Below are 27,641 nucleotides of genomic sequence, written 5' to 3' on the forward strand. Positions count from 1 at the left end.
CACTGGCAGTGGCTTTTGCTGGTTCCTCCTCCTCTGTCTAAGCTGGAGTGCCTCAGGGTGAAGGCCTGAGCCTCCTGCTCACCTGCCTCTTTCACAGCCTCCCAGCTCAGTCAACAGCAGCTTGAGCCACAGGCTTTGGAGTCCTCCTCCACTCCTTTCTGTCTCTCACCTCCAACGCCCCACTCATCCATGAGCAACCGGTGTTAGGTCCGCCTTCAAAACATCCAGAATCGGACCACTTCTCCCGCCACCCCTACCACCCTGTGCTCAGGCAGCACCCTACCCTGCCTGGAATTCTAGCGTTGCCTCCTCCTGCCCTCCCTGCTGCCAGCCTCCACACAGAGCCGGGGGTCTATCAACTGAAGCCACTCCCACCGCTCCTGTGCTCAGAGCCCTGCAGGGGCCCGGGCCCTTCCAGGGGCAGACACAGCCTGGCATGGTCTACCCACATGGCTTCATCACTCCTCTCCCCTCACTCACTCCATCCAGCCGCCCTGGCCACCTCTCTGCTCCCCAAATACACCCGGCTCACCTGCCTCAGAGCCTCTGAGCTGCTGCTCCCCAGATGTGGCCCAGGCTCACTCCCCACCTCCCTTAGCCCTGCTCAAATATCCCTGCCCAGTAGGGCCATCCCTGACATCCGTGTAAACTGTACCACCCAACCCATGTGAGGGGGAGACCCCCGGTCCCCACTCCCACACCGTCCCTCCACCACACTGCACCTAGCACCAACAGACCTGTGACACACTTCACTTACTCTTCTTATTTAGTAAGTGTCTCTCCTATCCACACCAGAATGTAAGATCTGGGAGAACAGGAGCTTCCGTCTATCTCGTTCCCTGCTGTGTCTCCAGAACCAAAAACAACTCCTGATACATGGCAGGTGCTCAAAAATAATTTTTTTTAAAAAAAAGGTTAGCTAATGACCTCTCTTGTCTAATTTCCCTACACTCTCTTCTAACCAGTCTCAAATGCCACCCAAAAGCTGAGAAGGAGCGGATTCTGCAGTGGGGGCTGCCTGAGTCCCGGGTGTGTGTAAAGCCCACCCTCTCCCCCGCCTGCCCACTGGGAAGCCCCATGGCATCTCCCGTGCCCACGGATAAAGTCATTTTCCCCACACACTCTTGCCCTTCTCCCGTCTCCACAAATGGTATTTCCATCTGCCTATTGCATCCAAATCCCAGGGCTTATCCTTGATTTCCAGCCACTCCCATGGCAGTGCAGCCCGTCCCTCCATCTCCAAATACCTCTCACACCCGCCAGCATCCTGCTGTCTCCACGAGCCGACCGCGCTGATCCAGGCCTGGGATTCAACCCATGGACCAATGCCTTCCCTATGCTTTGACACCAACAGGCAGCTCTGGGCACCCAAGGATCTTGGGAAACACAAGGCCTCAGAAAAGTCTACAGCAGTGAGAAGTGGGCGGCTCTGAGAGCCCTGAAACTCAGGCTCTTCTGGGCTGACTGAAGCACGTAAACCACATAGGAACTCCCATCACCTGTTGGCAGCACATTCAGAAGGTGGGACTCTGCAGATTGCCAACCCCACCCCCCGTGTTACTGGTCCGGTAGCCCCCAAATCCTTCCACAATTTCTTTAGTCTTCTATACTGCATGTCATCTTGGGCCACCTTGCATCCTTTGTGAAAGAGATGAAGAATCATAGTAATAGTTATGTTTATTGAGCAATTACTCTGTGCCAGGCACCATTCTAAGCACTTTACACAACTATCTCATCGAAACCTCAAAACAGTCTAAAGGGAAAGAGGTATTTGTTTTTGCTTCATTGTACAGGTGTGGAAACAGGCCTAGAGAGGTTGAGCAACTTGTTCAAGGTCGCTGAGCTAGGAAGTAGCAGAGCTAGGACCTGAACCCACGTTCAGTCAATGGCAGCTGGAAAAGAAGGGTTTTTATAGCCTGGCTATGAAAGTATGTGCTCTAGGCTGACTCCACATGATTCTCAGGAGGGCTGGGGAGGGCGGTACAATGGTTAGCAGCTCTGTGCTTCACAGACATGCAAATTGGAACTCAAATCCAGATAATTTGGGGCCAGGCACAGAGGCTCCTGCCTGTAATCCCAGCACTTTGGGAGGCCAAGGCGGGCAGATCACAAGGTCAGGAGTTCAGGACCAGCCTGGTTAACATGGTGAAATCCCATCTCTACTAAAAAAATACAAAAAATTAGCCAGGCATGGTGGCATGTGGCTGTTATTCCCAACTACTCAGGAGGTTGAGGCAGGAGAATTGCTTGAATGCAAGAGGCAGAGGTTGCAATGAGCCAAGATCACTATACTGCATGTCATCTTGGGCCACCTCAAATCTTTTGTGAAAGAGATGAGGAGTGCCACTGCACTCCAGCCTGGCAAGAGAGCAAGACCATCTCAAAAAAAAATCCAGATATTTCAAGACCTCCAGGACTTAGGGTCCCATATCAGAGCAAACATATTAAAATGCACCCATATTTCATATTTGACATACTCTTTGGGCTAGAAAACTTATTTTCAAGGATGTTTCTCAACTTTCTTTTGAAGTTATTTGGTACTGAAAAATATTCACTTTAAAAATTGGCTGTGATTTATCAGTCCATATCGGGAATTTGTGCAACATGAGAAAATCCAGTCAGCAAATTGTTTTCGAATGAAGTTTTTATGAATGTTTAATTTAACAATTAATGAGGCTAACATAAAGCTGCACCCTGTAGATGTTTAAACATTTATCCATTTTGATTTCACAAGTTTCTTCTCATCTTTGCTGTGGACTTTTCTGAGGCCTTGTATTTCCCAAGCTCCTTCAGTGCCCAGAGCTGCCTGTTGGTGTCAAGATGAGCAGAAACACATCTGGGAGACAATGTGTTCTTTTTACACACCACAAATGGACATTCTTGAGGACTCCCTGAGAAATTCACAGAACCGAGGCACAGTGAGTGAGTCCCAGCTTTGCCACTATGAAGCTGTGTGCCCTTGGACCAAGCACTCAGCATCTCCGGGCCCAGTTCCCCATCTGCAAGTAGGTTAGAGGACCCAACAGGATAACGCACAATGCCTGCCAGGGCCTGGCCCAGGGTAAGCATCTATGATCCTGAGCAATAAAGGACAAGAGACGGGCAACAGGCCTGTATGTGACACCTGGATGGGGCAAACATCTTTGGGATATTGCATCAAAATTGAGGCCTACACTCTCTAAGCTTCTGGTCAGCCCCTACCCACTGGGGACATTTTTGAAAGGAATAACTTGGCAAACTCCAAACAGAGGCTCCAGTTTGGTACCAGGATAAAACTAACTTGTCCTAGTTTCCCCAAGACCATCCTAGTTTTAAAACTGAAAGCCCCAATGTGGAAGCAACCCCTGGGTCTATTGGCAGATGAATGGACAAACAGAGTATGGTATAGCCATACTGCTACAGTGTGAATGCTTTTGTCCCCTCCAAAATTCATGTTGAAATGTCATCCCCAATGCAACAGTATTGAGAGGTATGGTCATTAGGAGGCAACTGGGTCAGAAGGGCATTAGGCATCCCTTAGGAATGGGTTTGACGCAGGGAGTCTGCCCCTCCCATCCCTCTCCCCACGGGAGGACACAGTGTTCCTCTCCTCCAGAGGACGTAGCAGCAAGGCAGCATCTCAGAAGCAGAGAGCAGCCTCAGACAGATGCTGAACCTGCTGGCACCCTGATCTGGAGCTCCCAGCCTCCGGAACTGTGAGAAGTAAGTTTCTGTTCTCTATGAATTACCCAGTCTCAGGTATTTTGTTACAGCAGCACAAATGGACTAACGTACAAACAATGGGATATTATTCAGCCTTAAAAAGGAAGGAGATTCCGACACGCTACAGCACGGAGGAGCCGTTAGGATAGGATGCCAAGTAAAATAAGCCAGGCACAAAAGGACAAATACTGTACGATTCCACTGATAGCAGGTAACCACAGTAGTCAAGTTCACAGAGACAGAAAGTAGAATGGTAGTCATCGGGACTGGAGGAGGCGGAGTGGGGAGTTGATGAATGCGAGCAGAACTTCAGTGTGGGAAGATTAAAAGAGGTCCACGGATGGACAGTGGCGATGGTTGCACAACATTATCAATGAATTGAATGCCAATCAACTGTCCACTTAAAAATGATCAAGATGGTAAATTGTACGTTCTGTACAGTTTGCCACAATTAAAATAACGGAAATTTTTTAAATAAAACAAAAGCCCCACACCGACGGACAAAGCAGAACACCAGTCATACACCCCTGAGGAGGCCCTCACCTGAGCCAGCAGCCAGTCCACCAGCTTGCTCCCAGGAAGCACTGACTTGTAGGTCTTCAGATGGTAATCACGGTCTCTGCGGAGAAGGTGAGGGCACAGTGAGCAGGGCAGGGCAGGGCAGGGCAGGGCAGGGCAGGGCAGGGAGGACGGAGGGGGCAGTGGTCCTGACTTCCCTGCTGGACGTGCCCAGGAGTCAAGGATCTCCAGGCTCTCTAGGCATTGGGCAGGGGTCCAAGTCTCAGCTCAGACTCCACACTTCATTTGCTGTGTGACTGATGGCACGGCTGTTTTAAACCAGGCCTCCTTCCAGCTACAGAGTGGGAGGCAGGAAGCAGCAGCTCTAGGGCTCTGGAAACTTTGCCTCTAGCCCGGGAGATCGCTGGAGACATTTCTGGCTGCCATGACCTGGAGGGGCTGGGGAAGGGGTGCTGCTGGCATCCCGTATGTAGAGGCCGGGGATGCTGCTGAAGATCCTACAATGCCAGGACAGCCCCCAACAGACACTTATCCTGGCTAAGATGCCACTGGCACCGAGGCTGAGGAGCCACACTGACGCTCATAGAGTGGCAGGGTAGACCTTCCATTCTTTCCTTTTTCCCTTTTGTTTTGTGATTGGCACTGATGTGTTTAAACCAAACTGACATGGGAAGCCCACGGAAGGGGCTGGTGGGGTCTACTAGGACCGAGTAGCACAGAGGCCTGTGAGTCTCATGGTTCCTTCCTGAGGTAACTGACCTGGCCTATTACAGCATCTGAATCCCGGCTGAGTCTGGGTCCCGTGGGCACTGCTAACCTTGCAGCGAAACTGCAACAACCTCTCAGCTTCTGAAGCTGACAAAGACAAGCTTCTGTGGCCTGTCCATGTCTTTGCTGATAAAGTCTAATTGGGGGATTTCTCTCAGGCTTTAGGACTGGGGGGTCTGACAAGCCCCATGTGCGATGGTGGGGGTCTGCTGCCCTCCCCAGCAGCTTCCTTCCTTGGAGCTGGCGGAGGAGCCCCACCTGCCTTCTGGGGCTTGCAAGGGAGCAGCAGCAGAGGAGCCCGGGAGGGCGGAGGCAGGATGGCAGAGGGAGTACAGTGTCAGACCCCTCAGTCCTAAAGCCTGACAGAAATCCCTCAACTAGAATTTATTGGCCTTGACATGGACTGGCCACAGAAGTGGTTCCCAGGGCCTGACCTCCCACGGGGCCAGGAAATGGTCTTTCCTCTCTACACTTCCCAGAGGTGATAAGAGCTATCAGGTCAGGGGGACAGAGAAATCTGCAGATGGGATAAGAATCAGGTCACCTTCTCTCCCTTCATCCACAACTGTGAGCTGTACGATAAAGAGAGTAACCAATCACGGGTGTTTATTATACAATGCCAGGAGCCATTCAAAGCACCTTCCATGAATTTAGTCCTCATGACAACACAAGAGGCGTGAGCTATTCTTATGTCCGTTTCACAGATACAGAAACAGAAGCAAAAGAAATTAATACTCTTTCAACATTCATTGACAAGCCTTTACTGAGTGTCCTAGGCCTCTGCTCTCCAATACTTACCCATTTTAACGTAAATTTCAATCAATTAGGCCAGGCAAGGTGGCTAACACCTGTAATCCCAGCACTTTGGGAGGCTGAGGCAGGCAGATCACTTGAGGTCAGGAGTTTGAGACCAGCCTGGTCAACCTGGTGAAACCCCATCTCTACTAACAATACAGAAATTAGCCAGGCGTGGTGGTGCACACTTATAATCCCAGCCACTTAGGAGGCTAAGGCAGGAGAATCACTTGAACCCAGGAGGCAGAGGTTGCAGTGAACAAAGCTTGTGCCACTGCACTCCAGCCTGGGCAACTAAGTGAGACTCTGTCTCCATCTCAAAAACATAAAAAATAAAAAATAAATTTCAATCAATTAATATTAAGCCAAATCAAAAATCACATTCCTCAGTCTCAAGTATTGGAAAGCCACACGTGACTGGTAGCTACGGTATCAGCAACGCAGATATAGACCATTTCTATGAGTGCAAAAGTCCAACTGGGTAGCGCTGCTCCGGGTACAGCTCAGGGTCTGGGGACAAGGCAGAGAAGAGTTCCTCCCCTTGCCAGGTCTACAGTTCACTAGGGGAGAAAGACAGTACACAGATCAACATATGAGAGGTCAAGCAGAGACAAGTTTTAAGAAGAAAACTAGGCTGGGCACGGTGGCTCAGGCCTGTAATCTCAGCACTTTGGGGGAAGCTGAGGCTGGAGGGTCACTTGAGCCCAGGAGCTCAAGACCAGCCTGGGCAACATGGCAAGACCCAGTCTCTACAAAACATAAAAAATGGCTGGGGGCAGTGGCTCACACCTGTAATCTCAGCACTTTGGGAGGCCAAGGCAGGCGGATCACTTGAAGTCAGGAGTTTGAGACCAGCCTGGCCAACATGGCGAAACCCAGTCTCTACTAAAAATACAAAAATTAGCCAGGTATGGTAGCAGGCACTTGTAAACCCAGCCACTCAGGCAGCTGAGGCATGAGAATCACTTGAACCCGGGAGGCGGAGGTTGCCATGAGCCAAGATCACACCACTGCACTCCAACCCGGGGAATAGAGTGAGGCTCTGTCTCAAAATAAAAAATAAAAAAACTTTAGCCAGGCATGGTGGTGCACGCTTGTATTCCCAACTACCTGGGAGGCTCAGGTGGGAGGACTGCCTGAGCCTGGGAGGTTGAGGCTGCAGCGAGCTGTGATTGCATGATTGCACCACTGCACTCCAGCCTGGGTAGCAGAGAGAGACCCTGTCACAAAAAAAAAAAAAGACGAAGACGATAACAACTAAAGTGAAGAAAGGGAGGTGATATGGTTTGACTGTGTCCCCACCCAAACCTCATCTTGAATTGTAGCTCTCATAATTCCCACATATTGTGGGAGGGACCCAGTGGGAAATAACTGAATCATGGGGGCAGTTTCCCCCATACCATTCTCGTAGGAGTGAGTAAGTCTCACAAGATCTGATGGTTTCATAAGGGGAAACCCCTCTCACTTGGCTCTCATTTTCATTTTGCCTGCCATGTAAGACGTGCCTTTCACCTTCCTCCATGATTGAGAGAACTCCCCAGCCATGTGGAACTGTGAATCCATTAAACCTCTTTTTCTTTATAAATCACTCAGTCTTGGGGAGGTCTTTATTGGGAGCATGAAAACAGACTAATACAGAAGACAGTACCAGGGAGGTGACACTTTATGTAGGTGGGCAGGGAAGACTCCTGTGATATGGAGGCATTTGAAGGAAGTAAGGGAACGAATATGAAGGTATGCAGGGGAAAAGCATTCTGAGCAGAGGGAACAGCAGGCACAAAGGCCCTGAGGTGGAGCCCATTATTATCCCCATTCCTCAGAGGAAACAGTTGAGGCACAGATGGTCAGGTAAGTCTGCCCAAGGTTACACAGCTGCTAACTAGGAGGCAGATTCAAGCTCAGTCTGTCTGGCTCCAGAACTGACATCCTGCATCACTGCACTGCAGTGCTTCCCACAACTTAACTCACTTAACCTAAAGAGTAGGTGCCATTGCGAGCCCCATTTAATGGAGGAGGAGACTGGGGCTCAGAGAGCTGGCCACACAGCCAAGAAGAGGTAGAGGTAAAAATGGAGCTTGGAAAGAGTAACTTACTTGATCACCGGCGTGTAGAGGCTGTGAAGACGGCAGTAAAGCCTCACACCCTGAAAGAAAAAAGGGGAGGAATTCTGAGATCAGGTCACATCTTTGATGAGCCTCCAAATCCAGGCTGATGGGAGAGATGGCTTCCAGAACAGGGCAGGGCAGGGTGATGGGGGCAGGGGTGAGGTGGAGGCAGTGGCGGAGGCAAACAGGCCAAGGAGCACAGGCCTGCTCTGTGGCGAACTCAGTGTCGAGGTAAACGAGGCCGGCTGAGTCAGGGTCACAGGTGCGGAGGGCCCCTACCTTGGACATGATGTCCTCCAGCTCACTTCGGGCCTTGTAGGTGCCATCGTCGTAGCGGAAACGATACATCACCTGCTCATTCTTGAACTGGTGCTTGTCGGAAACTGGAGAGACAAGAGGACCTGTGTGGCTGGGCACGGCCCCTCGGCCCCTCCTGGCCACGACCACCAGCATGAGCCTTCATTCCAGCAGACAGGCCTCTCGGTTCCCAGCCATGCCCACCAGCATCAGCCTTTACTGCTGGCCATGCCCCCTCAGCCCCTCCCAGCCACGCCCACCAGCATCAGCCTTCACTGCTGGCCAGGCTTTAGAGGCGGGTGCTAGGACTTCCCCATTTTGCACACGAGGATACCCTATCCTCCTGCTACATGCAGGGCCCTACTGAGACTCGCAGCTTGGGATGGGGCATCTGCAGGGGTGAGGGACCCAGAAATGCCCTGATCCAACCTGCACTGGGACCCCTCTGGCTCAGTACATCCTTGTATCTAGATCACCAATGGATGTGTGGGGACAAGCGTGCTGGGGCCTGAGACCACACTGCTGAGATTTATGAAGCCATCTCTATCCCACGAGTCATCCTTGACGTTTCAGATCCATTAGCAATGCCTATAAGGCCCTAATCTTCAAGATATCAATCATATCACCCATCATCTCCACTCAGATATGAATCAATCATCTCAGATATCAATCACGTCACTCATATCAATCATCGCACTCAGACATCAATCATCTCACTCAGACATCGATCATCTCACTCAGATATCAATCATCTCACTCAGATATCAATCATCTCACTCAGATATCAATCATATCATTCCTACACTGGCCCGAACCACCTTCGCCTCCCACCTTGACTAACACAGCAGCCTCTTTGCTGGGCTTCCTGCTGTCACCCTTGGTCCCAACAGTCTCCCCAGAGCAGCCAGAGGAATTCTACTAACATGTTTATCCAAAAGGGTCTTTCCTCTCTGCAGAGCTCAGCCGCACCTTCACAGCTCACTCAGAGTAAAAGCCAAAGACACTATAATTCTCTATAGGATCTGATCTCACCTCCTCAACTCTCCCACCAGCCCTGTGCCCTCTGATCTCGTCTCCTACCACACGCCCTCCTCACTCTGAGGCAGCAACACTCCCTCCCTGCTATTCCCTGCACAACTCACTTAGACTCTGCCTTTGCACTGGCTGTTCCCTCTGCCTGGAACCATGATGCCCACCTGGGTCTGCCCCTCACTGGTGGCTCAGGTCCTGGTTCCAATGTCACCTTCTTGGTGAGGCCTTCCCCATCTCCCCTATTCAGAAATGAACCCCAACACCACACTCTTTTTTTTGAGACAGAGAGTCTTGCTCTGTCACCCAGGCTGGAGTGCAATGGCACGATCTCAGCTCACTGCAACCTCCACCTCCCGGGTTCAAGTGATTCTCCTGCCTCAGCCTCCTGAGTAGCTGGGACTACAGGTGCATGCCACCACGTCTGGCTAATTTTTGTATTTTTAGTACAGACAGCATTTCACTGTGTTAGCCAGGATGGTCTCAAACTCCTGACCTTGTGCTCCTGCTAACATGTTCATCCAAACAGGTCTCCCACCTTGGCCTCCCAAAGAACACCATACTGTTTACCCTCCTTCCCTACACCTACCATGTTTTACTATCTTGCTTTGTAAAGATAAACAAGTAAAGATCTTACTGTCCCCTCCAACTACAAGGTTGGCCCCATGAGGACAGGCACGTCCTCCTCCCGTTCACTGCGATATGAACTGTGCCTGCCACATTCTAGGCACTCAGTAAATATTTGCTGAATAACTAAAACTTAAACAAATGAAGGGACAGATCAAAGATTCTACTCCCCTGCTCCCAGCTTTATGAGGTGTTCCTGATTTGCTGGTGCCTAGGTGAGTGCTGGGTCTTCTAGCCCTAGAGGCAGTTTTACAAGGGCATCCACGTTCCTGCGGGCCACACTGTGCCCAGGGAACAAGGTGGCTGCATGGAAGGCTAGGAGCCGCCTGAGTTAGTGGAAGCATGGCACAGTTGGGGTCTGACCTGTTCCTACCCCTCCAGCTGGGCCCAGCCCTCCACTCACCATGGTGGATGATACCATTCTCCAACAGGGCTTGGCCCAAGTTGACTCCTTCTTCTGTCTTGCTGATTTCACCAATTTCTAGGAGCCAGGCAACGAACTCACTGCCAGGAACATAGTATGTGGTTGAGAGGAATTCCCCAATGCTGGGACCACAGGGACCTGGCCACATTCCCCCCTGGAAATGACAGCTAGAACTTCCCATAGGGAAGTGGAGTTTAGGAATCCATAGCCCTTGGGGCTGTACTGAGGCTTCAGGCTTCTCTTATTACCAATGGCAGAGAGGAGAGTGTGACCAGATTCCAGGTCTGCCTCAGGCTTGATGGATAGATGGAAGGAAGGAAGGAAGGAAGGAAGGAAGGGTGGGTGGGTGGGTGGGTGAGCAAGCAAGCAGGTTGGTGGATGAGTGACTAGACGTCAACAGATTATTGGATGGATGGATGGATGGATGGACAGATGGCCCGCCAGACAGACATCCAGCACATGGGTGGATAGGTAGGTGGGTAAGTTGATGAATGAACAGACAGATGACTTAATAGAGAAATGAACAATGGGGTGGTGAAGAGAGTGAGTAGATGGGGGAAGGGTGAGAGATGGATCACACAGATGGCTAGGTAGGGTTGTGGCTGGACAGATGAACAGAAGGAATGGACAGACATGCAGGAAGAAATAATAGAGGGGCCAGAAAGATGATGGTGGGGAGTCAGGAGAGCTAACAGTGATGAAACCATGTCATTTCCATATTCAAAACCCTCCCACAGGCTTACTACTCAGAAAAACATCCCAACTCTGCCCACATGGACATCAATAAGGCCCAGCATGACCCACTCCCACCCTGACTGATCTTACCCACAATACCTCTCACTGGTTAAGCCTTAGCCACACCTACCATCTTTCCCTTATTAAAATGGTCCTGCCCCTAACCAATCCATCACATCTCTGTGTTGCTTCCTTTTTTTTGTGCTTCTCACTGTCTGAAGTGGTCTTGTTTACAGAGTTACTTTATGTGTTTACTGACCATCTCCTCCAACCAGAATGTAATGACACAAACAGGGGGTTTTCTCTGTCTTCTTCAAGGCACTATCCCCAGCACCTACCAGAGGGCCTGATGCAGAGCAGGGCTCAATGATCATTTATGGAACAAATGAGGGAATGAACCATTCAACAGAAAGAAATGTTCTAGGGTCAGCAGGAAGGTCTCAGGTAGACAGAAGTGCTCCCAGGCCACAAGAAGACAGGCAGCTTTTCCAACCCCCACCTGACTGCCCACTGGGGAGAGGCTCAGCCAGGCCCCCAGGTCCCGGTTCTTGCGGGTGTTTCTCAGGCTCAGCCCAGAGCTCAGCCCACTCAAACACAGCAGGAAAAGGGAGAGAGCCTGGAATGGGACTGTTTCCGCCGAGGCAATCTGTGTTCAATGAAAGCAGGTGGCAGCTGGCCAGAGCCTGAGCGCCCTGCTTATCGAAACCAGCTGTCCCGCCTCCAATTACAGGGCCAGAGGGGGGCAGGGCTATTTTTAGCTTCCTAGTGTTTGGCAGAGCAAAGATCTGCCTGGTGTGTAGGTAGCGGTGCGTGCTGGGACATTCAGAATGCCCTGACTGGAGGCAGAGTGGGGAGCAGAAGAAACACATCTGCTTTGTGGGACAGGAGCCCCGGGTGGGGAAGGGATCATTTTGGGTCCTGTCCACCCCAGTTCCATTCTCAAAGTCTTGGAACTCAGCAAAAGGGAGAATGTTGCCAGCAGCTGAAGGAGGGGAACAGATGTGTGAGTGCCCACTCTCGGAAGCTGGAGAGCCGGCATCCAGTGGCCCACCAGTTGTCTAATTGGTGGCCACCTTTGGCACTGATCAGTAACTCTGTGGCCAGAGTTAGGGGACAGGAAGTATCCCACGGCAGCTCCTGGGGCACAAGAAGATGGCCCAGAGGACAGCAACTCTGCCCTATGTTTCTGCCCAAAGTCGGTCTTGCCACTTTCTGAGGGATCAAGGAGGTTCACAGCTTGCTGGGCAAAGCTGGGCAGGTCCTCGTGCCTCTCTGGGCCTCATGAGGGCCCACCTGGCAAGTGGCTCATTCAGTTGCCTTCTGGATTTAGCAGGCAAAATTTCTAGTAATAGGAAATCCTGAGCTGGGATGCAATATGCAAAACCCAATAAAATTCATCTCTAGTGCAGGGGTCTCAAACTTGTAAATATGCAAAACAGGCCAGGAGGAGACTGCGGAACCAGCCAGCACCTGCTGTGTCTAAAGCTGGCAGCCACTCTTCAGTGGAGCCCATCACGACCCGTTATGGTGTTAGAAGACAAACGCATCTAACAGCTTCTCAGGAGAGTGAGGAAATCCAGCATTTCCTGTGAAATCTCCCAATCATTAAATGTTCCTATCAAATCCAACACTTTCTGAAAGCACTACATGGGCCGAGGAAAACATGTTTGCTAACTGTATCCAGTCAGTGGGGCACCGCTAGTCACCTCTGCGGTACAGGGATGAGTGTTCTGGGCAGTGGGATCAGTGCACAGAGGCCCTGAGAGGGAACGTTAGGAAACCACGATCTGCCAGCGGGGAAGGGCATGGGGTGCAAAGGGCAGCTAGGTCCACACTCTCAGAAAGATACAGCTTGGGACAGTTTTGAGGAGAGCTGGAGACATAGGGAGAAGGCAATTTAGCTCGGTGGGGAGTTTGAGAATCAGGGATGGTGGGGTGAGCTGAGAGTTAGAATGTGCCCACTTTCATCCCTCCTTCCTTCCCACCTCCTAGAATCATTCACCCAGTAAACATCTACTTAGCCTACCATGGGCCACAGCCAGGGTGAAGCACAGGGAATACACAGGAAATGTCTCTGCAGTCCTCCTGAGAAAGCCGCCTGAGCTCAGGCCAAGGTACCACTTACAACCTAGCACAAGAATCCCCTTTTTCTTGCCTGATTCCTCCGTGGGCCATGGGCTCCAAGAGGGTAGGGACTGGTGGGTAGATACCCACCCCTGTGACTCCTAGAGATGACAGTGTTGGACAAATCCTTCTAACCCTCTCGTGCACGCTAACACCCTGCACCTGTGCATACAGGTGGCCAAGACACCAAGGCCCCTTCCACCTTGGAGCTTTCACTCTGGCAGACATCCATAACTGAACGGCATCTAATCTCTGCCAAGGGTGAAACCCAAGGCCTTCTTCCAGGAAGCTTTTCCTGACAGCCCCTGCCAGACACACCTCATCACACGTGGTCACCCTAAGCTCCGACAGCTCCACCAGTGCCCTCAATCTGGGCCAGGGTGATGAGTGACATCCTCATCTCACTCCACTACTGAGACTCCCCGAGCAGCTTCCCAGAGCACCAAGACTGAAATGCGAGCTGCTTGCCAAGGCCCTGCCTGATGGGACCCCTCTAACTGCTGAGGCCGAATCTCCTGCCCCTCCAGCCACTCACGCCTCCAGCCACAATGGCCTCCTGCTGCTCCACCATCACTCACAGCTGACTCCAGCCTCAGGCCTTTGGCACCTACTCCCTCTAAGCCAGGAATGCTGTTCCCCACACCCTCTCATGGCTGTCTCTTGCTTGTCGTTCAGATCGTGGTTAAACGTCGCTACCCCAGAGGGGCCCTGACTGCCCACTCTGCTGAACCAGCCCTGTTTCCTCTTGTCCTGACTTCACCCTAAGTACTTCCTTAGCGCATTCATCAGCTTGCTGAAATTCCCTTTATATCTGTCTACTTTTCTGTTGTCCGGTTCCCTGCACTGGGTGCTTAGCTCTCTGAGGGCAGGGACTTCATCTGTCCTATTCCCAACTGGCACACAGCGGGGACTGGCTCACGCTGAGTGAGCAAATCAGTGAGTGAATGAACCTGCTTTGTCTCCCCTACAATCTGAGGATGCCAGAGGGTACAGGCCATGCTCCTCCTGGGACACCCTCCACATTCATACACAGATTTTATTCCTTGTTTTTTAAATGTGGCATCTGCGACTTTTTTCTCTAAGTAGGGCAGAAGGACGCCCCTTCTTCATACACACTTCCACACCTCACATCATGCACGGCCCAATACAATTCCCGCCAGTCTTGCCAGCACTGTGTGACACATGTCGCGTGCATTCTCTCACTGTATCCTCCAACAGTCCTCTGAGGTATGTTTTACTGTCTCTCTTTAACTGATCATTCACAGAGGCTCAGAGAGGTTAAGAAACGTGCCCAATGTCACACAGTTAGAAAGTGAGGGAACCGAGACTTGAGCCCAAATCTAACTCAAAGCCCAACCCTTGATGGTTATAAAGACAAATCAAGCCAGGTGTAGAGGCTCACGCCTGTAATTCCAGCACTTTGGGAAGCCAAGGTGAGAGGACTGCTTGAAGCCAGGCATTTGAGACCAGCCTGGGCAACAAAGGAAGACCCGCATCTGTACAAAAGTAAAACATAGCTATGGAAGCCTGGCGCAGTGGTATGCAACTACAGTCCCAGCTACTCAGGAGGCAGGAAGATCACTTGAGCCCAGGAGTTTGAGGCTGCAGTGAGTTGTGATCACACCACTATACTCCAGCCTGGGCAACAGAGCAAGACCCTGTCTCTAAAAAACAAAAGATAAATCAGACACTTTTTATATTCATACAGTTCCCTAATAGCGGAGACAGCTGTAGAGAGAGGAACTACCAGGGAAAAATAAACTGTGCTAAGTAGAAATAAATATGAATAGACGAGGTAGAGTACAGTGAAAGATAGCACAAGCCTGGAGTCACCCAGTCCTGGGTTCAAATCCCAGACCACCTCTGTGGCTTTGTGATCTTGTACAGAACGCTTCTCCTCTCTGTGCCTCAGTTTCCCAACTTTTAAAATGGGGATAATGGCAGTGCCTGTTACTTGGTGTTGTGTGGGGATTAAAAGACAGGGCTGAATGCCAGTGCATGGAGCAAAAGGTTTGATCAATATCTTTGAGGCTACCAAGTCCTTCCAACCAAGGGGACCAGGATGCATCTGGGACAAGAAGACTCAGTAGCAGGACGCTGGTGAGGGCAGGATCACAAACCCTAGGGCTGTGTACAGAGCCAAGCCGTGCAGGGAGAAAGAAGCGTTTATCAGAACAATCTCCCACAGAAAGTCTGGCCCTTTCGGACCTGCAGTTACAAAACAAGCTGCAAACCTGGCCCTGTTTCAAATGGGCAGTAAAAGAAACCTCCCTAATCCTTCCTGAGGAGGCAGAACACTCCTCGAAGTTCTAATCAGACAGGCTGCCTCATCCGTCCTGACTGAGCAGTTTGGCAGGAGACAGGAAGGTTCTCCGGCCCCGGGGGCCCGGAAGCAGGCCCCTCCTAAGAGAAAAGCCTCCTTTCCTGTGGGATTAGGAGTTAGCTGAAAAGGCCAGCCAGGCTGCCCCGCCCCACCTGCCCCAGCCAGCAGGACTCCAGGGCCCAAACTCTCCTCTCCACGGAAGCTCGAAACTGGAGTTCCTGATCCTTGAGGGCAACAGGGCATCCGAGTCCAAGGCGCCCTGCAGGTCCGAACCCTCCCACCTGCTGCCCCTCCACCACAAGCCTCAGGTCACGACTGCCAGCTGTCCCCAAGCCCACACTCAGCCTCCGTGGCCTACCCAACACCCACACTGCACCCTGAATGTCTATCAGCATTTCAACCTCCACCGGGCTCCTGCTCCTTCCCGGGGACCTGCTCCTGCCTCCTACCTCGGCTTCTGGAGGAGCATCACCTTCTCGCCAGCAGCTCCGCTCAGAGGTCTCTGCCCCTTCCTCCTTCCAATGCCAGGTCCCAGGGCCCAGGCCTGCCTCTTCTCTCCCTTCAGGCTCCCTTGCGCAGTTCAGTCTGTCTTGTGGCTTTAAAGACCATTTAATGCCATCTTCCATATATCTATCCCCATGCAGACTTTTCTCCCTAAGACAAGATTTTGCATCCAACCAACAAGCTCACATCTTCATCTAGGTGTCTACCAGCCTGACCGTAACCACCCACAGCTGCACTCCCGGGCTTCCCACTGCCCCTGCACCTGCTCCTCTCACCATCTTCTTCCCCTTCTCAAAGGAGCAACTCCAGCTTTCCAGCACCTCGCAGTCCTGAACTCCCATTACTTTTCCACCCCATCAGCAAAGGCCGTTGCCTTCCAAGTTATCCAGAACACAGCCCCGGCTCCCCGGCTCCACAGTGACCATCCTGGCTCAAGCCTACCCCAGGCAACCTCTCAGCTGGTCCACAGCACTGTGAGAAAGCAGCAGCTTTTACCCTACGCCTCTGCAAAAGCTTTAGGGAAGTTGGGGGAGCCTAAGTCCATACATTCTAAACAAAGGTCCCGCATTGCAGGCCAACTTCTCTCCCCAGCTGCACCACAAGCTTCACGAGGTTTCAAGTCATTTGTCCTCTCTGAAGTGTCTAGCACATTGTAGGGCTTCAAAACAGCCAGGCCATTTTACAAGGACTGGATTTCTTCTGCCTCTCTCATGCCCCAGTCCTGTCCCTCAGGTGACTTAAGTGTAAGAGCCAGACTGTCAGACTTGTGTTCTGACCCCTGTGAACCCCCATTATAAAATGAGGCTGCATTTCCCAAACACAGAAAATGGAGGCTGAGCACTGAGAAGGTTATAGAAGCTTTTCTTGCCCCTCACATGTAACTCAGGAAGAGAGGCCTCCCCAGACACCCACCCTGCTGACACCCTGACCTAGGACTGCCAGCCTCCAGAACTGTGAAGCAATACATTTCTGTTGTTTAAGCCACACAGTTTTGTGTGACTTTGTTATGGCAGCCCCAGCCAACAAAAAAAAAAGGGTTGGGGGGTGCCTACCTTTGTTCTTCCAGCCCTTAAAACACCTTTGTAATGAATTACGTGTCAATACCTCTCTGTTTGAAATACCTACAGTGGCTTCTCTTTTCCCAAGTGCTACAGCAGCATTTTTCAAACCATTAGTGCTTTGTGAAGTGATGTCATGGATCTTGCCAGCATTAATTTTGAAATGAATGAAGAAGCAACTGAATAGAATAGAATAGAATAGAATAGAATAGAATAGAATAGAATAGAATAGAATAGAATAGAACAAACAGATATTTTCAGAGTGGATCAAGCACAGCAAGTTCTGTGGAATCTCAGCTTTAGTCATACATTACATGGATGGGTGTACCAGGTCACAGTGAAAAACTTATGTCTGGCACTGGGTTGAAAGACCTGATTTGGGGACCCCACTAGCCTTCCTGACCTCTGAGGGCTGCTCCATGGGGACTCAGGTCCTTTCGTGGCTCCGCCCAGGACAGCTCCTGGGCAGGGCCAGACCGCATGGGTAGATGAGGATGATCTGCCCCACCTCTAACTGAGAGCCCAGGGACCCAGGGCATTCAGGGTGAGGCCACTCACTTGCCAAGAAAGCACTTGGGGACAGTGCTCAGCTTTCTCCGGCGGTCCTTGATGAGGTTCACCTTCTTGTTCATCATCATGTGGTACAGCTTCTCCCCCTTCTCCGCAATCATGACATAGGCATCACGCTCCATGCCCAGCTTCAGGCCTACACAGGGGCACGGTCAGCACTGGAGAGAGCACCAGACCCAGGGCGGGGGGGTAGGGGGAGACAGGGGGCAGGCCCACAGCTCCTGAAAGCTGACCTGCCACCTGCCCCCCCATCTGCCCCCTACCACCACCATGCCAGAAGCAGCTAGAGGGCACTAACTGTCACTGCCCTAGGTACCTGCCATTGATGCCTCAAAATAACCATTTTACAGACGGCAAAGTTGAGACCCGAAGAAGTTAAGTCCTGGGAGTCATGCCTTCAACCTAGCTATGTTCTAAGAGTCAAGCTCTAGAGCTATGTTCTTAATCACTTCCCTATTCCCACCCAACCCCAGGGTGGGTTTCCAGATTCACAGGTTATCAGAAAACTTGTTGGGATCTTCATTCCAGCCCAGTGATAAAAGTCTCATCATTCTTCCTGACAACACGCACAAGACCTGACTCTAATCTCTGCCACATTTTTTTGTTTTGACTGCCATCTAATCTTGACAACAGCAAATGATGCAACATTTAGGATCAGAACATATCACCTAAAAATCCAGATGTCTAGTCTCTCTAGACAAACAATCCATGGATTTGGCCCCACTGGGCCCATATTCCTGAGAGAGGATGGTGACTTGTCTTGGAAGTAGGGAGATAAGTGGAGGAGTGGATGGGTAAAATACACCATATCTGAAGGGCAGAATTAAAGGGACTTGTTGATTTGTTGAATTTGGGGAGCAGGCATTGCAGGGGAGACCAGGGATGATAGCAAGAGTTTGACTCTGAGCTCTGGGGTGAAGGGAGGGGTCAAGAGAAGAGCAGGTTTGGGGCAGAAGGCTGGGGAGAGATGAAAAGCTAGGATTTAGACATGGAAAGTGTGATGTCTATGACACCCCCAATTTCAAGTAAGCAGGATACACATTTGGAGGAAACTGAGGCCCAGTTTCCTCCTCAGTAAAACTGGGAGGTGGGGAAGGTTTTTAGGATAGTGTGTCAGATTTTGAAATGTGCCTTAATCTGAGACCTCTTGTAGCAGCATTACAACCCTCTGCAGCAGGAACTTGGATCCCCATTTATCAGATGAGATCACTGAGATCGGAGAAGCTGGAGTAACCTGCCCCAAAACACACCAAGGCCTCCTTTTCCCTGCCTAGTGGTCTCTGCACAAAACAGCGCAGTGCCTCCGCACACTTGTTGCATGCCCAGCCCCAGGCCCATCCTCCTATTACATCTAGCCTCCGCACTTCCTCATGTAAACTGCCTCGGGGATGCCTGTGCCCAGAGGGACTCCTGACTGAGGTTAATGAGCAGCCCCAATGGACCCTCCTCCCAGAATTAGATTCAGTGAATATCAAATAAAACCTCAGGCGGAGGGCATAGAGCTATGTGGGGGAAAGAGGAGCATCTAGAGTCCTCATCTTTAAGGGTGAAGACCTTCAGCAAGACCCTTCTATCGGGCCTCAGTTTCTCCATCTGTCTAGTGGACAGTCTCTGAGGTACCACCAAGTTAGAGCAGTCCCAGAGCTCCCTGCCCCTTCAAATACCTACTTCTTGCAGCTGGTCCTCCTGTAAAGGACCCTATGCCCCTTCCCTAGACACAGCCCCCACTCTGCAAAAGCCACGCACAGCTCAGGGATCCCAAGAGAGCCCCCCAAACCCGCCGCTCACTCTCGCGCTGCTCCCGCTCGCGGATGATGGCATCCAGCCACTTCTGCTTCTCCTCAGCCGTCTTGGCCATGCAGACGAACCACTTGTTCTTGGCTGTGTTGTGGATCTTCCAGCCATTGGTGACGGTATAGCCATTGCTGTGGTAATCCGCTGGCAGGGGCAGGAGGCAAAGATGCATCAGAGACTCAGCCGTGTGACCCTCAATCCTCCCCATCACCAAGGCCTTCCACTCCAGCACAGGGCAGGGCCCTCACCGGGGTCAGGATGGGGAGCTGTACTTCCAACCCTTCAAATACTCCTTATCCTTGTCCAGTGGGCAAGGAAGACACTCTGCAACCAAAGACCCTTCTCAACCACTCAATGACAGGGGCTTCATTTGAAGACCTTGCGTCTAGGCACAAACACAGCAGTGACTCACGGGAGACCCCTGCCTGGAGTCTTCCCAGATACCTCCTATCTCACGCAAGCACTGGGGTTACTTAAAACCTCAGTGCCAGCCTGACAAGCCACGTCAAATGTGGGGACCCTACCCACTGCTGGCTGGGATGCGAGCTGGTAAACCTGTCTGCCAGGTTTGGCGTGATCTAGGGAAGCGCGCCTGCATCTAAGGAGGGCTCCACGGGCTTCACGAGACTACCAAACAGGCTTGTGGCTCAAAACCAAGCAAGAACCCCTGCTCTGGACAAGCTCAAAAGCACACATACTAGGAGATGCTCACATGAGCCCTGACAGCGTCACTGTGCATGACTGTGAGCAATGGAAACAGGCCAAATGTCCATCACCCAAAGAATGGATGAAGTGTGGAATGCTCATGTGATGGAACACTCTGCAGCAACAGAAACCAACAAGCTGCAAACAGCTACATGCAGAGACATGTATGAACCGCACCAATGCAGTGTTGAATGAAAGAAGCAGTTTGTTTGAAAAAATGTATAGCCAGACACGGTGGCAGCCACCTGTAATCCCAGCTACCCGGGAGGCTGAGGCGGGAGAATCACTTGAACCCAGGAGGGGGAGGTTGCAATGAGCTGAGTGCACTGCACTCCGGCCTGGGTAACAAAGTGACACTCTGTCTCAAAAAAGAAAATGTAAACCATATTATTTTTAGGGGGGAGACAAGGTGTCACTCTGTCACCCACGCTGACGCTGGAGTGCAGTGGCGAAATCATGGCTCAGATGATCCTCCCACCTCAGCCTCCCCAGGAGCTGAGGCCAGAGTTGCATGCCACCACATCTGGCTAGTTTTTGTATTTTTTTGTAGAGATGGGTTTTCTCCACATTGCCCAGGCTGGCTCAAGCAGTCTGCCCACCTCAACCTCTCAAAGTGCTGGGATTACAGGTGTGAACCACCACAACCAGCCAACCATATTTTATGATCATTTAAGTAAAATGGTCATGACCATTATACGACCAGGTGGGCTGTACATATATACATAAACACACACACACACACACACACACACATATAATCACATACATGTAAAGCCACTTAAACATATGCAATCATATAACCGCTTATATAAGGTTCAAAACCAAAAATTTTAACTAAAATGTTTAGTAATAAATGCTTACGAGGTAAAAATGTTTTTAAAAAGCAAGAAAATGATCATCACAAAATTCAGACAGTGGTTACTTCTAGGGAAGAATACATTGCAAGGAGGAAGGATTTGGGGTGCAGTGTTTTAATTCTTAACTTGAATGCTAACTATCCAGATGTTCACTTCATGCATCCATGTTCTGGGCACTGTTCTGTAGGTAGGTTATATCTCATGATAAAAGAAATATATATATTTAAATGAAACAGAGAGAGTGCCAGGAGCAGGCAGGGCTCAGGCAGGGCTGGGGGAGGGGCCTACCTGTCCCATCTTCCACATTCTCCACCTCCATGACTTCAGTGTTGATTCGACCCCTGAAGATGTAGAGGGAGCCATTGATGGATTTGGTCCTCTTGGTGGACTTCTTGCTCCCAGTGACCCTGAAAGACAGTGAGAAGTCAGTGTCCCCTGCACATCACCTCCCAGATGCAATTGTTTTCAACAGTACGAAGGGGAATGCAACACCCAGGGGTATCCAGGGACAGAGAGGAGCCCTGGGCAGGGGTCAGAAGCGGGAGTATTTGGCTGGTGGTTGGGTAACCTGAACAAGTCACTTCTCTTCCAGCCACAGCTTCCTCATCTAAAAAACAGGCTACGAGCCTTGCTGACCCCACAGAGCTACTTTACAGCTAAAAAGAGATATGGGAGACCAACGAGAGGCAGCAGAAACCCATTCTTCTTGGCCAGAAAATGGAAAAAAGCCGATTAAGTTTCTCAAAGACAGAAACTTCCTGAAATAAGACCAGAATGGAAGGAGGGCTTGGAATTGTCCATTCATCCATCCATCCATCCATCCATCCAACATCTACCTTCCCATGGTTCAATCATTCACTCAAGTGAATTCTATCATTCACCTATTTCTATAGTCTAAATGTTGGTGTCCCTCCAAAATGTTTATGTTATATCCTAACGCCCAAGGTAATGGTATCAGCAAGTAGGGCCTTTGAAAGATGATGATGTCAGGGGGCAAAGGACCTGATGAATGAGATTAGGCCCTTATAAAAGAGGCCCCAGAAAGCTGGCTCACCCCTTCCACCATAGGAGGACACAGCGAAGGCACCATCTATGAAGCAGAAGGTAGGCCCTCACAGCACCGAGTCTACCAGCACCTTTGATCTTGGACTTTCCAGCCTCCAGAACTGTACAAAATATATTTCTGTTGTTTATTTTATTTTATTATTTATTTATTTATTTTTGAGATGGAGTCTCGCTCTATCACCCAGGCTGAAGTGCAATGGCTCGATCTCGGCTCACTACAACCTCCGCCTCCTGGGTTCAAGTGATTCTCCTGCCTCAGCCTCCAGAGGAGCTGGGATTACAGGCACCCTCCACTACGCCCAGCTAATTTTTGTATTTTTAGTAGAGATAGGGTTTCACCATGTTGGCCTGGCTGATCTCGAACTCCTGATCTCGTGATCCGCCTGCCTCGACCTCCCAAAGTGCTGAGATTACAGGCGTGTGCCACCATGACCGGCCTATTTATTTATTGAGACAAAGTCTTACTGTCTCACCCAAGCTGGAGTACAGTAGTGTGATCTCAGCTCACTGCAGCCTCTGCCTCCCAGGTTCAAGCCATTCTCCTGCCTCGGCCTCCTGAGTAGCTGGGATTACAGGTACACACCACCACGCCCAGCTAATTTTTGTATTTTTGGTAGAGACAGGGTTTCACCAAGTTGGCCAGGCTGGTCAGGCTGGTCTCGAACTCCTGACCTCTAGTGATCCACCCGCCTCAGCCTCCCAACATGCTGGGATTATGGGTATAAGCCACCATGCCCAGACCAAATTTCTGTTGTTTAAAACCCCCAGTTACTAGTATTTTGTTATAGCAGCCTGAAGGGACTAAAACAGTCACTCAACAAACATCTGGCCAGCACTTCCTATCAGGAGGATTCCAAGTTAGCAGTCAACCATCTGTGTCTCCAACAAGCATGGGGAGAACGCCTACTGTGTGCCAGGCACTGTTCTAGGTATTGGGGCTGCACCAGAGAACAAAACAACATCTCTGAGAACTCAACTTCTAATATGGGGTTGGAGGCAGGGCACAGAGACAATTCTAAAGTAAGGTAAGCCATACATCAGGTCAGAGGTGCTAAATGCTCTGGTGAAGATATGGCAGAAAATGAACTCCCAGAGCTCACAGGCCACTCTGTGGTGTGCACGGGCCTCTGCTCCAGCAGGTGGGCTGTATGCGCACCAAGAGCCAGTGAGTTTGTTCCCACACTGACTTGGCTGATGTGCAGTTGTTACTGTAAGTGGGTAAATGACATATGAGATAAGCTGAGGATTTGGGAATGTGGAAGAGACTTATCTCTCTGAAAACTAAGTTGTAAGTGGTGAAGATGTGGACTTCTGCAGTGTGTGTGAGATGGGAGCCACGGAGGGTTGGAGCACAGGCAGAATGGGACAGACTTCGGTTCTAAGACTCCCTGTGTCTACTGATGGAGAAGGGACTAGAACCAGAGAGGAGCCCACTACAATCAACGAGATGAGAAAGGATGAGGATGAGGGTGCGTGTGTGTGTGTGTGTGTGTGTGTGTGTACACGTACATATAAACATATACATACGTGTATATACATATTTTTGCAAACTTTGTATTCAAGTATAAAATCCACACAGAAAAAAAAATGCCCAAAGCAGCATTAATATGGTTCAGTTAAGTTTTGGAAAGTAAACACACTTGTATCAACATGTTTAGCATCCCATAAACACCCCTCCCCCGCCCCTTTCCCATCACTGCCCTCTTCCCCTGACAAGGGTAACCATTGTCCTGACATCTAACCCCAAAGATTTGCTTCGCCTGTTTTTGAACTTGACACAAATGGAATCACAAGTGTGTACTTTTGTGTCTAGCTTCCTGCATTCAACCTCATGGCTGTGAGTTACCCGTGCTGCTGGGTGTAGTGACACAGGCAGACATCTGGCTTCTTTCCAGTTCGGTGCTGCTGTGAGCATTCCTATACGTGCCTGACAAAGAAGATGTGTGCACATTTCTTTGGGTTAGATACCCGAGGAGCTGACTTCCTAAGTTACAAGGAATGTGCATGACTGGCTTTAGGAGATACTGCCAAGCTGTTTTCCAAAATAGTTGTACCGATTTCCCATGCCCAGCAGTGTAGGAACATTCCAGTTGCCCCACATCCTCTAAACTGGCATTTTATTTCTCATTTTGGCCATTATGGTGTGTATACAGTAGTAGCTCATTAACATTTAATTTGTAGTTCCCTGAGGAGTAAGTAACCTCAAACACCTCTGTATGTTTAATGGTGATCTGGTGCCTTCTTTTGTGAAATGACTGTCCCTTGTCATTTATTGTTGAATTGTCTGTCTTTTTCTTAATTATTTATAGCAGGGGTTGGCAATTTTTTCTGAAAAGGGCCAAATAGTAAACATTTTCAGTTTTGTAGGCCATACAGGCTCTGTTACAACTACTCAACTCTACCCTTATGGCATCAAAGCAGCTAAGATTGTATATAAACAAATGGGCATAGATGTGTTCCAATAAAACTTTATTGACAAAAATAGGCAGAGGGCCAAGTCTGGCCACAGGACCTCTTTATATATTCTGGATGATAAACATTCTGGCCATTATATGAACTGTAAAGACCTTTTCCCAGTCTGTGGCCTGTCTTTTCACTCTCTTCACAGTATTTTTTAATGAAATTCTTAATTTTAATATAGTCAAATGAGTTTAGTTCTCCTCCATAACTACACTCTTTGTCCTATTTAAGACATTTGCTTACCCCTAGATCATGAAGATATTCTCCTATGCTTTCTTCGAGAAGCGTTATTGTTTTACCTTTCACATTTAAATCTACAATCCAGCTGAAGTAGATTTTTGTGTTTGGTATGAGGTAAGGGTCAGGAATCACCTTTTCCCCCACTGGACGGCAAACTGACCAAGCACCATTTATTGTACTGCATTGGTGCTTTTGCTGAAATTCAAATGGCTGCTTACATGGGTCTACTTCTAAACTCACTATTCTATTCCATTACTCCACTTGTCTATTTTCATACCAATACCACGCTGTCTTAACTACTATGATTTTACCACAAGACTTGGAATCTGGTAATAACAGTCCCCTAGCTTTGACCTTCTTCAGAATTGTCTTAGCTATTTCTGTCTCTGGATTTTCCTGTAAATTTTACAGTCAGCTGATCATTTACACACACATACATGCATACACACATGTACACAAACCCCCTCCTAGAGTAATTATTGGAATTGCACTGAGGTTCTGATGTGGGATGGAAAGGACTTGCTGATCAAGTAAGTATGGGGAGAAGGATAGCTCAAAATCAAGAAGATTCTGGCTTCAGCTCCTGGGTAATTGCTTCTCCTGCCTCCAGACTCAAACAGAACTAGCAGCTCTTCCTGGGTCTCGAGCCTGCCAATCGTAGGATCAGAACAAGACACTGCTGGCTTGTCTTCAGCTTGCGAATGACAGATCTTGGGACTTGTCAGCCTCCATAATCACATGAGTCAATTGCTTATGATAAATCTCTTTACATACACACACACTATTGGGTCTGTCTCTCTGGAGAAATTTGACTTAATTCAGAGTTTGGTACCATTTACTGGTAATGAGGAAGATCCAAGGGGCAGAAGTTAAGATAAAAAAAAAAAAAAAGAGCCCATTTAGACACAATTTAAGTATGAGCTAAGATGTGAGACACCCAAATAAAGATATATATTTATATTTCTTCCACTTGACCATGTACCGGGCCTTATTCTAACCACATTACATGTGTACATTTTACATGTCTTACTCTGTAAAAACAACCCCATGAAATGAGGACTACTTTTATCCCCATTTAGCGGATAGGGAAACAGAGGTGCAAACAGCTGACATCATTTGCTCAAGGTCACACAGAGAGAAAGCAGAGCCTCTGTGTTCTTAACGGCGACACACTACTGCTGCCCCTAAGATACTACGCAGGGGCTGAGATGCATGAGACTTGGCTCTTCTGGGTCTTGGTTTCCCCTTATGGGAGGGTGGGAGGTGGATTTTTAAAACACTCCCGCCCATTTTCCATTTCTGACACCCAAGAAGCCTCTGCTTTTGAATTAGCCCAGAAGCACTGTGAGTCAAGAGACCTCCCCTGACCCATGTCCTGGATGGGTGGTGCCCTGCGTGACCCAGGCAAAGACAAACACAGTCAGCAGTCACCTTGCCACTCCAGGCATTGCCGGAGGCCACATCAGACTCAAGCCGGGAGATCCACCCACCATTGCCCAATCTCCTGGGCCTCTTAGAGCTCAGCCCTCTGGCGCTCCATCCAGAGGCAGGAATGCTGGCCACCTGCCAGCTTCTCTCTGGAGACAGATGTGCCCTTTCCCTGCAGCCAGCCCAGCTCACTTGTGGAAATGAGGTGGGGAACGTCCTTGAAAGAGTTCAGGGTGCCCACAGGGAAGGCCCTAGGAAGCCCACTGGGAATCTGGTGCTATCAGAATCAGCTGATATCCCTGCACAGGTGAGACTGCCCTCAAAAGCCAAAGGCAGAGCAAACTCAGCTAAAAGTTGGGAGTAGGTCATAGAGGCCTAAGGGGATGTTCTGTTTTCCAAACCCCAGAGTTCTGGGAAAAGTGCCTGCTCCAGACAGCTTGGGGCAGAGTGGTGGGGCAGGACTCGGAGTGGCCATTGGCAGCAGCCCTGAAACTACCAAAGGAGGACTCTGTGGACAGCCCCAGAGAGACCAGAAAGGAGGCAGGGAAAGAGGAGAAGGGGGCATTCATGAGGGGGACAGAAGGATACAAGACAGACAGACTGACCTCAAGGAGTGGGCGGGAAGGAAGGAGCAAATGAGAAAGAGCCGTGCTGAGCCAGTCACCAGGAAACAGTGAAAGCAGGAGGCCCAGGCCCTCACAGGAAGGGCTAAGCCCAGAACAGGGGGGAAGGGCATGGGGAGGGCCTATGGTTTGAGAGCCTCCTGTGCACCAGGCCCTGTACCTGTGTGATCACACCAGAGCCAAGTTAACAACAATGGTGCTGGCAGCTACAATGCTGTGCACTCACTATGTGCCAGGCATACTCACATATCTGATCTTCACAATGGTCCTAAGAGGTACCTATGATCTTTCACCCTGTTTTACAGATGAGGAAACTGAGACACAGAGAGACAAAGTCACAGAGCTACAAAGACGGCTAAACAGGGGCCCAATGGTGGGGGGGCTAGCTCTTAACCACACATGACTACAAGGAGGGGCTGATCGTCCCTACTTTACAGAAGAGAAAACCAAGGTTCAGAGAGGCCCACTGAAGGAGGAGGACAGTGGGAGGCCCACACATGGGCATGGAGCATCCATTACTCATCCAGTGATAAGGTTTCTCACCACACCTTAGGAGGCCAGCACAGACAGACAAGTAAACTGAGGCTCAGAGACGGTCAGTGGCATGGCCTGGACCACAGAGCAAGTTACAGGAAATGCTGAAAGTGGGGCCTAGGGCCTGGACCTCAGGCCTCAGCGCTAGTCTTTGCTAGACAGAAGAGTTAAGAAGCTTCTGGAACATCACTATTTTGTCCCTAAGGCAAAGTAACAACAAAGAGAATCTGAAAAGTGCTGCAGTGGTCTGAGACCATCCTATACCTGCTGAACAAGAAAACTTAAAGTCGGGAAACTCTCTGTGCCAATCCACTCATGCATCCAACCATCAGTTCCCACCAGCTACTGTGGCCCT

General features: G+C 50.0%; 1 protein-coding gene across 6 annotated transcripts in view; it reads right to left on the minus strand.

The window, feature by feature from the left end:
* The window catches only part of PREX1 (phosphatidylinositol-3,4,5-trisphosphate dependent Rac exchange factor 1), a 204,313-nt gene that overhangs the window by 46,717 nt on the left and 129,955 nt on the right, over positions 1-27,641 (minus strand). For all 6 annotated transcript variants that reach the window (XM_012467409.3, XM_064382496.1, XM_064382495.1 and 3 more), the window contains 7 exons: positions 21,225-21,343; positions 19,369-19,518; positions 17,569-17,716; positions 10,246-10,346; positions 8,169-8,272; positions 7,878-7,927; positions 4,246-4,321 (listed from right to left, as the gene is read on the minus strand). In XM_012467409.3, the coding sequence (XP_012322832.3) occupies positions 4,246-4,321; positions 7,878-7,927; positions 8,169-8,272; positions 10,246-10,346; positions 17,569-17,716; positions 19,369-19,518; positions 21,225-21,343 (748 nt within the window). The remainder of the gene's footprint in view (positions 1-4,245; positions 4,322-7,877; positions 7,928-8,168; positions 8,273-10,245; positions 10,347-17,568; positions 17,717-19,368; positions 19,519-21,224; positions 21,344-27,641) is intronic.

The sequence above is a fragment of the Aotus nancymaae genome, unplaced genomic scaffold (genome assembly GCF_030222135.1).
Source record: "Aotus nancymaae isolate 86718 unplaced genomic scaffold, 86718_ANA_hifiasm-v0.15.2.pri h1tg000029l, whole genome shotgun sequence".
Classification (NCBI taxonomy): Eukaryota; Metazoa; Chordata; class Mammalia; order Primates; family Aotidae; genus Aotus; species Aotus nancymaae.